This window comes from Neltuma alba, unplaced genomic scaffold (assembly GCF_004799145.2).
Source record: "Neltuma alba isolate B1F8T4 unplaced genomic scaffold, ASM479914v2 tig00007157_pilon, whole genome shotgun sequence".
Classification (NCBI taxonomy): domain Eukaryota; kingdom Viridiplantae; phylum Streptophyta; class Magnoliopsida; order Fabales; family Fabaceae; genus Neltuma; species Neltuma alba.
The window spans coordinates 179,238-188,437 of NW_021634693.1; the positions used below are offsets into that span (position 1 = coordinate 179,238).

Below are 9,200 nucleotides of genomic sequence, written 5' to 3' on the forward strand. Positions count from 1 at the left end.
TCAGCAGTGATATCACCATCCGCTGTTATGATATGATCACTAATAATATGCACTAAAATTATGAACCTGCTATATGGACTAAATTAAAATATTCAAGAACAAAATCTGTAATTTTGTATTGTGCCATTTCATTGGTTGTACGGGGCAGAAAATTGCATAGCAAAGCCAAGTTTGAAATTTTAAGTACTGCTTGCATTTAGGAACCATTATGTAACCAATGAGAACCTGGTTGCAGAAAAATTGCAAGAAGGTGAAGATGATATATATAAGCGAATGTACTAAGGCTTTACAAAAATTAGAGATGATTTGGCTGAAGGGATGTCTAAGTGAGAGATGTATTTTTACATAGAAAAAGATTGAAAAAAAAGGATTTGACTGTTCAGAGAGTAGGAGCTCTCTCAGCAGAGCCAGCAATGACAGTGAGCAAGTTGTTGCCAAAAGGGTCACTGAGATGCTTGGCAAGGTTCTCAACAGGACCTTCTCCTGTTACGTAAGCTTGGAAGTAAAACCCTAACATTGCAAACATGGCCAACCTTCCATTCTTGATCTCCTTAACCTTCAGCAGTGCAGCCTGGTCCGGGTCGTTCGCAAGCCCCAACGGGTCAAATGGACCGCCCGGATGAAGCTTGTCCTCCAAATCCTGCCACCAATCAATTAATCAAATCATTCTCTTTTGCTGCTACAGGTTAACTCATTCCTAGTCTCACACTGGTCTTATCTGATATAAAATGGAATGTCCAGTTCATAGGCTGCTTTATGGGGTACTTAATTAGGCTGGTTACGTCATTTCAATAAGTAGCTTTCAAGGTAGAGATTCTTCAAGGACCTAATGTGTTTGGTTTCACATTGGAGACTATCAGAACCACGATTTTGGTAGAAGTACGTAGTTATACTTCTACCAAGATCATTACTTCCAACAAAACCATGGTTTTAGTGATTTTTTTTTTTGTGTGTGAAAACATACTCTCAATGTCACCTAAGAATAAGATAATGTTTTAGAAGACTTGTTATCTGAATCACCCATTTTGACAAGTTATTATAAACTCACAGTACAGCCAGATGCCTTTAAACTTTCTTGTTTCAGACTTTCAGTTTAGATGTTAGCTTTCATTGTGTAATATATTTATGGATGTAAGAATGATTGCTTAAGGTAAGTTGAGAACGGTACATACAAGGCCATTAATAATTCTGTAGTACTCTGCACCACCAACAAGAACAATCTCAGCAATGACAGCAGCAATAAGATTGATGGGGATGGGCTTTCCAAAGTAGTTCAATGTGTTCCCATCAAGAAGCAGAGCTCCAGTCTGTGATTGGTCACACACACAAAAGTGTCATCATCTCATTTCAGAACAATAAGAGCCACAAAAATTCAACAAAGGCCACTTGAAGAGTGACTACGCTGAAGTAGATATATTGCCAACAGTGAGTATAGAGAATAAGGGCTATACTCAAAACAATCAAATTCTGCAGTACAGCTTCAAGAAATTTGGCATCAACTCAAGATAATTAAAGTTTCTTTGCTCAGACTCAGAGATCCTAGAGGGCTTTTAATTGCCCTATGTATGAGGCAGATCTATTGAATTAGAGAGTTATAAAACTAAGAATTGTAGAATAACTTTGACACAGTGAGAGCAAGCAAACCTTGAACCAAACGGCCTCAGGACCACAGTTAGCCCCAAACTTGTTGAAGGCCTCAGGAATGATGAATCCAGCAGCACCAAGCATTGCCCATCTGGCGTGGATCAATTCATATGCCTGATATCTGCATTCAAAGATCAAGAATCACACAACGTTATAAATCAAGTAATGTAACACATAAATATATTCAGCAATTCTAACATGTGCTTGATTATGTATAGATTGCTAGTGTTTAACATACTTGGCGAAGTCCTCTGGCTTCTTGCTGAGACCAAACGGGTCATAACCATAGCTGCAAGCACACAGATTAACACAAATTAAGCAACGCAAGAACCAAAGTTTCACAATTAATTCAAAGATAAACCCATTTCCAGTTTGTTTCCTCAATTAAGTAACCATATCTCTCAATTGTCTGTTACACATTTCATCATGAAGCATCGTATCATTTGGAGTAACTAGAATGCCAGATGGAGTCAAAATATGATTTCTCATGACAAAAATGTTAATCAGACTATAACGTGATGAGTCACATAGAATGTAAGAAAAGGACTAGAGCTTTTACAAGGGAAGACACATACTCTCCGGGAACTTCTCCGTTCAAGTACTCTGGGATCTCAGATCGGTCCAAGAGACCCTCAGGCAAGAAGATCCTTCTGTCAGGACCTATATGCACCCCACGACATGCAAACACAAGTTAATTATCAAGTATAAGCCACTAGTTTCAAGCGAAAAGGAGAAGGAGCTGAAGACTCACCGTACCACTTGGCGAGCTCATCGTTGGCCGGAGCGACGGCGGCGGGCTTTGCCTTGGAAGGAGGAGGAGGGGCAGCCTTTTTCCTGGAGAAAAGAGCGACGGTCTTGAAAGTGGCAGGGCTAGAAGGTGATGGTGGCGGAGCCGACCTGGTGGCGCCATTGAAGGTAAGAGGGTTTCCGAGCATCTCAGAGACGACGAGGGATGCCATGGTCGGAAAGCCTCTGAGAGAATCTGGAAAGGTGAAGCTGAAGATGAAGAAGGAATGTGGAAGGCAGAGGGAGGAGCAGGTGATAATAGTATACGCATGGTTCTGGTGGATGTGGACGTGCCACGTAGGATTCAGGTTCGTGGGATCTGATTGGTTGTTGAACATGAGTAATCCAATGCAGGGATTTCATAGGTTGATGTCTGATACAACGAAGATGATGGTGATGACGTGGAATGCTTTCTCAAGAGGTGGATTCTTCAGGCGTGGATTTGGATAACATGTTTTATCTCATTGGTTTCTGTATCATTCATCCTCGTCGGTTTTGTTTTACCTATGAATTTAGGCAAATTTCTTCATCAGTTAATGCTTCTGTAAATTTCTTCCACGCAGGTGAAGCAATCTCCACCACAAACGCTGCTGGCCCACACTGTTGCCAAATGAGACCATTGATATCGTAAATTATTGGGTTTTAACTTTTAGAAAGATTCTTTTTTGGTTGTTTAGATTTAAAGCCGGAACGACGAACCGAGCCTGTCGGGCCAACCCGTGTAAGTCTATTTAAATCAAAGATAAGCTTATATTTTGAAACTTTAAAAGAAAAATTGCTTAAAAAGACCAGTCATGTAAGGTCAAAAATAAACGAGCCAATCCTATAAGGCGTAGGCTGGCCTGTTTAAACCCGCTAATATTTTTTTTAAAATTTCTATATTTTTTTCTTAACTTAAAAAAGAAAACCTTAACATTTTACACATAATACACTTTTAGTTTCACTCACACCAACAGCTCACACAGACAGAATTCATGAAAAAAAAAATAGAATTACTATAGTTGTTGGAAAAATAATCAAAAAAACATGAAAATTACAAAGTTTAAAACTAGGTATATTTAAAAAAAAGTATTGTTAATTATAAGTTGTCAAAACCTATTAAAATATTGTATGTGTAATTTTTACGGTTTTTATTTGTCATTCTCTCATATTTTTTATGCTTGAAATAGAATTAATTGAAGAATCTTTTGAATTAAAATAAAGATCTACATCATTTTTATAGTTAGAAACGAATTTAGAACTAGGGATGATCGATTCTTTTCTTTTTTGCTGATAGGACGAATAATTATTCTTTATGTATACTATGTTTGTTATTTAAACTTTTTTGTTAATTATTTATAATTAAACTAAATCATCCACATTGTAATTATTTACTGAACTTAGTGCTTATTTAGTTGTTTATGTCCGTTTTACATTTAGTTTGTTTATTCAATAGACTCTATTATACTGTGATAGATGTTTAGACATGATGATATTTATATTTATACCTTTTATTAGTAATTTTATTGTTTCATTGTTATTATTTTGATAAAATAAGCAAAAAAATAAATAATTGTATTTTAGTTAAACGGGCTAAAAACCCTGAGCCGGCCCAAACTCGTCATCTCATGAGCCAGGCTTGAAAAATTGTTTATTTCTAAAACTAAGGTTTAAACAGCCAAACTTGTGACGAGCCGACCTATTTTCCAGTATCATTTAGGTTCGCCATTTCAATTTGCTTGCGAATAAACATTCAAATTTGTTGCAAATATAAAAAAAAAATCACCTTTATTATTACTACTACAACTATCTCGTCTTTAGTATAAAAACTAATTTGATTTTTAATTTGATAATATTAGGATCCTCTTTGTCAAGATAGTCTTTATAATAGTTACACATGTTAAAAATTTCATTAAATATTTAAAGCTAATATACTTGATTAACAAGGATATTTTAGAAAAAAAAAAAAAACAGCATCTGTTTATTACAAATAACAAACTTAACAAATTTTCATAATCTACTCAAATTAACTAACCAACTCTTATATTAAAAAGAGTAAGTAGTATTAATTTACATTCAATTTTTTTAATCCGATAGAGATAATTTGCGCCTTTTTTGGTGTAAGATTGAAGGAAATAATCAATATATGAAACAGTTTTTTTTCCCTCCAACAAAGTCACAATTTTTATTCAAATCCTGAAAGCCAAGTCAATTAAAGAAGTTGTTATTTTATAATATCAATTGTTACTTTACGCTTATTAATCAATATTTTTTTAAAACTTCATTGCTTATTAATCAACAATATTCTAATAAACATAGGAGGGAGTGCATTAAGAAAACACTTATATAATTCGATTCACACATCCACCCTTTTTTTGGTTATTCCTATTGTAACAGACGAGGCCTTATTCAGCCTGTTCTCTAAAAATTTCTGATATAAATCAGAGACGACTTAAGAGAATTTGTTAAGTAGCACAACCACGGAGGACAGAGGACTACAGTTGAAGTGAGGCCAGATGATAACACAAAAGAACATTCATTATATATCTGAGCATCTCATCTACCATCATACCAGACTACACATGCTATATTGTAGTTGCTGTGAATTGACATTCCTTATATATTTGAGCATCTCATCTACTATCATACCAGACTACACATGCTATATTGTAGTTGCTGTGAATTGACATTCCTTATATATTTGAGCATCTCATCTACTATCATACCAGACTACACATGCTATATTGTAGTTGCTATGAATTGCTATATCACTAGTTTTAACAATTATACCTAAAACAAATCAGCAAATTCAATTCCATTCATCTTCTCCACTTCTCAATTTCTCTGGTTGTCGTTCTAATAAGCTTTTTGGTATTGATGACGAGTTCATCCACAAGTGCAGCAATATCGTCCCTGTCAACAGCCAGGAAAATATTTATAAACCACAAGAAAAAGGATGACGAGATGAAATTGAGACCAATGCCAGATCATTTCGTACACAGACAACTTCCACGGTATGAATCTGAGTGTACAGTGCAGGTATAACCTCTTGTTACCACTTTTTTTATTAATTGAAGTAATCCCAACAGTGGGACCAAGTTTCGTAGTCCTATGCAAATATTTTACCAGACCGTTCTAATATTTGAACTTTCAGCGTTTCTAATTCTCTCTCTTGGATGAGATGAAGAGCTGTAAGCAACATCAAGGTTCAACAGCATTTTTAGCCCCTTTAATTTGCTCAAACTTGAAAATAAGCGATCTTAGTTTTCATTGCAGCAGTTCCATCGTACTAGTTTTCAAGTTGGAGTAATTTAGATCCAGTGTGTTAACTTTCAATCAATACTATTTAAAAAGAAAATTTGTTGCATTGTTTTTCCTTAAACTATATATCCATTCATCTACTACTTCTCAACATATAAGTTCTTTCAAACAGATTGAATATCTTGCGCAGATGAATGGAGGACTTTTCTAGTTAATGTACCCACATCATATGTAAAACAAATTTTGGTAAACTGGAGGGACCGAAACTGGAATTAAGCCTAACACATTTTTAGAGTTCAGATCGTCCTATCTGCCTCATAATATGATGATATGGTCCCAACACTATGCTCCAATGAAATACTCATGTCCTTAAAGTAATGAATATTAACAGAAATGAGTACGTACATTTTTGGATAATAACGGAAATTAGATTAAAGAGCAGAAATCTTCTTATATGAACATTTTTCTGATTTTACGCATGACTATTTATCGGTTTTACCTTATCCACATCTTTCTTTAACTTTATAACAAGAAACGACACATCAAACCAAAGATTAGTTTTAGCTTTTATATAGGAAAACAAATGGAACGATTTATCCAAATAATTATTGGTAGTTAAATGGAGCAGACAAATACATAAAGTGCTTAACAAAATGACAGCATTTACATCAACAGAGGCGTAAAAGAGAAAATGTACTTACTGAGAAGGAATATTTCCTGAGTTACGGAACGGATTTCCAACATTTGAGTGCCTTTTGTTCTCATCTTGAGCAATTCCCCTCCCCACTCCATACCCAAACCCAAGTCCAACCCCACAGCCAGCACCAAATCCATAACCAATTTGCAATCCAGGTATTCCAGGACCAAGCCCCACCCCTGAAGTCAGAAACCCATTAAGCCTTGAGGGAGCTATAAAAAGGGTGAAGAATACATTCTAAAAAAAAAACAAAATCAGCAATATAAGCTCCATTTCCCTCATAGCATAAAATGCATGACGATGCCAATAAAAAGTTGCAGAACTATATAAGGTCATCAGCTAAAGTCACATGGAAAAGAGAATAGTATAAAAAGAAATATGAGAATGAGCACAATTCTTCTCACTTAAGCTATTAGCGATACATTATCCCCAAGCCTCAATTGGGATTAACTCTCATTAGAAAAAAGTTCTCAAAGATTTATAGGAAAGCCAAAAAAAGCAAATCTTGCTCTGAACTTCAACGAAGTTAAACAGTTAGGGAAAGCTTCAAATGACAAAACTCCTCAGGAATGCTTGTCAAAGTCTTGATTAGATCATGAATTCAAACTGTATCCATCACCCAGAAGCCAAACAATTCAAAAATTGCCCAAAACCAGCACAAGGTTTATTTCTAAATGGTGAAATAGAGATGCACAATAATACCAAATCAATAATACATCATAATTAAAAAAAGTATCGTTTGAAAGTGTTCTGCACGGCTTTTGAACTTTGCCATCCAGTCCCATTTAGGCCTGGTGAGCCCAAAATAAGTTGAACATAAAAGGAATAACACTAAACCCATATAAAGAAAAATAAGAATGCCATAAGACGCCGCAACAAATTACCATGTAGAGCTATTCAGCATTGAGGTGCATCCACTCAATTATTCAATATATCAAAGCTTATAAGAGATTACAATTACAAGTCCTAACAGTCATTCCATATTTCTGTTGAAAGCAATAACCTTAGTACCAGCATGACAAATTAATGAAGACCAAAGTAGTATGAGATTCCTAGTCCTACATTGAATACTATGGATTGCTTTGTGAGATAATTAAGTGGATTGGTTCTTCCACCTTAAAATTTAGAAGCTTCTCCACCCACTTTGATGCTCATTAATGACATCAGAATTGTACCAGACTTCAATCACTAATGTTAAGTTCATCCTTTTTGCCCCAGCTCATCATCCAGACTTCAATCTCTCAGCAGTGGCCCCGTCCTCTGTATCCATTTTTTACATGATCATAACACCAGCCCTCTCCTAATTTCAGCTTTTCAACCGGTAAGCATTGGCCTCAATCCCTCTTTTCTCTCTGGTGCGTGGACGAATGGCACATAAATTATTAGGAAAATGAAACTTCTTTTCAAAAAAACCAATTAGATATGTCACTAAATGTTATGCAGCCCAGAAAGCTACTCCAGCCATCTTTGTGATTTCCAGGACAACATTTGAGTAAAACTAAGGCAGCAGAGCAGCTAACAAGTTACAAAATAAATATTGATATGTACATTCCTCAGGTCTTTCAGCTTCCTACACCGCTCAAACAACTGAACAAGTGCGACGAAAAGGGAACAATTAAGAACATTTCCGACAATTAATCAATTGAAGAAAAACAAAAATTGCATGATAAAATGAGATGACATGCAAAAGCGCTTTCAAAAGCCATGAATCTCTCCAAGACAGGAACAACGGCAGAAATAGACACTCATCAGGTGAATCAATTCATATACAGAATAAACAGATATTCAACCACTCGGAACTTAAAGAAAGGAGCCAACTTCGCGTAAATCATCTCACTAACAGCAGGCGAGTGAAAACCTTAACGGCAACCGATGAATTGAACTTCGCAACTCAAAATTGGTTCATAGAAGGGGTGATGGGATGTAGATATCAAGGAAAATAGTAAAGAAAGTGACCGATCAATCCGCAACGAGTATGGACTAAAAATGAAACCTGAATTGAAGAAAAATAAGAAAATGTACCTCCGAGAAGGCCAACTCCGACGCCGAAGCCACAACCGACGCCAACTCCAAAAGCAGGTCCCACCTTGCCGAGATTCCTGGACTTAACCACCGGAAGTTTCCACAGCAAACCCTTCTCCTCACTGTCGTCTCTGCCGTTCATCTTTACTCAGCCAAAGGAGAGTCAGGGTTTCGCCAAAGAAGGAACAAGGAGCAAGCAACAGTATCAGCTCCCCGCAACCAGCGATCTGCACAAGAAAATTTCGTAACCTTGAAAATCTAAAACAAAGATTTAAATGTTTTTTAAGCTTAAATGTATTGTTGAATGGAAAAATTAATATGCGATGTCCATAATTTGTCTTAACTCTTACGTATGTCCCTAGAGTTTGAATATTTGCAAGCTTTTTTTTGGTTGACCAGAATAGAATATTTGCAAGCTTCTCCATATATTCTTCAATGATGACATAATTAGTCCTCAAAATCGCTCATTTAATTAATCCGTGCCTCTTTGGATAGCTCAAAAAACTACTTATGGAAGCTTAAAATTTATCCAGGTAACTTTGGCCAAAAAATTTATCCAAATACCTTTGGCCAAAAAAATTTATCCAAATTACTTTGGCCAAAAAAATTTATCCAAATACCTATATTTTGATTAAATCAAGACTTTTAACCATGTTGTCTCATAAATAATTTTCGCACGCTTTGGATTCCTCTCATAGTCGACTATGAAAGATAAAAAAGCATGTTTTTTTTTTTAAATTATGCAAAAAATTTTATACATATCAAAATTAGATACGAACCCAAAACCAAAAATTTCTATTCAAAGTCAATA

The 9,200-nt window shown here is 35.6% G+C and overlaps 2 protein-coding genes across 2 annotated transcripts; both read right to left on the bottom strand.

The window, feature by feature from the left end:
* Positions 1–229: 229 nt before the first annotated feature.
* Positions 230–2,618, bottom strand: LOC114751923 (chlorophyll a-b binding protein CP26, chloroplastic). The gene is made up of 6 exons (XM_028940623.1): positions 2,396–2,618; positions 2,220–2,304; positions 1,883–1,933; positions 1,645–1,765; positions 1,173–1,307; positions 230–640 (listed from the first exon to the last, which is right to left on the bottom strand). Exons 1-6 carry the CDS (start codon positions 2,601–2,603, stop codon positions 380–382), a joined length of 861 nt encoding a protein of 286 aa, XP_028796456.1. The 5' UTR covers positions 2,604–2,618; the 3' UTR covers positions 230–379.
* Positions 2,619–4,929: 2,311 nt separating this feature from the next.
* LOC114751908 (ATP-dependent RNA helicase glh-2-like) lies at positions 4,930–8,662 on the bottom strand. The gene is made up of 3 exons (XM_028940602.1): positions 8,390–8,662; positions 6,372–6,546; positions 4,930–5,322 (listed from the first exon to the last, which is right to left on the bottom strand). The coding sequence occupies exons 1-3, from the start codon at positions 8,529–8,531 to the stop codon at positions 5,229–5,231; spliced, it is 411 nt and encodes a 136-aa protein (XP_028796435.1). The 5' UTR covers positions 8,532–8,662; the 3' UTR covers positions 4,930–5,228.
* Between the last annotated feature and the right edge of the window lie 538 nt (positions 8,663–9,200).

Excerpts from the sequence above, each read along its gene's own strand:
- LOC114751923 (XM_028940623.1), bottom strand. The coding sequence starts at position 2,603 with ATGGCATCCCTCGTCGTCTCTGAGATGCTCGGAAACCCTCTTACCTTC. Across the intron at positions 1,934-2,219 it reads AACGGAGAAGTTCCCGGAGA|CTATGGTTATGACCCGTTTG; the intron begins GTATGTGTCTTC and ends GTGTGCTTGCAG. Across the intron at positions 1,766-1,882 it reads AAGCCAGAGGACTTCGCCAA|ATATCAGGCATATGAATTGA; the intron begins GTATGTTAAACA and ends CTTTGAATGCAG.
- LOC114751908 (XM_028940602.1), bottom strand. The coding sequence starts at position 8,531 with ATGAACGGCAGAGACGACAGTGAGGAGAAGGGTTTGCTGTGGAAACTT. Across the intron at positions 6,547-8,389 it reads CGGAGTTGGCCTTCTCGGAG|GGGTGGGGCTTGGTCCTGGA; the intron begins GTACATTTTCTT and ends TTCTGACTTCAG. Across the intron at positions 5,323-6,371 it reads TCAGGAAATATTCCTTCTCA|GGACGATATTGCTGCACTTG; the intron begins GTAAGTACATTT and ends GGCTGTTGACAG.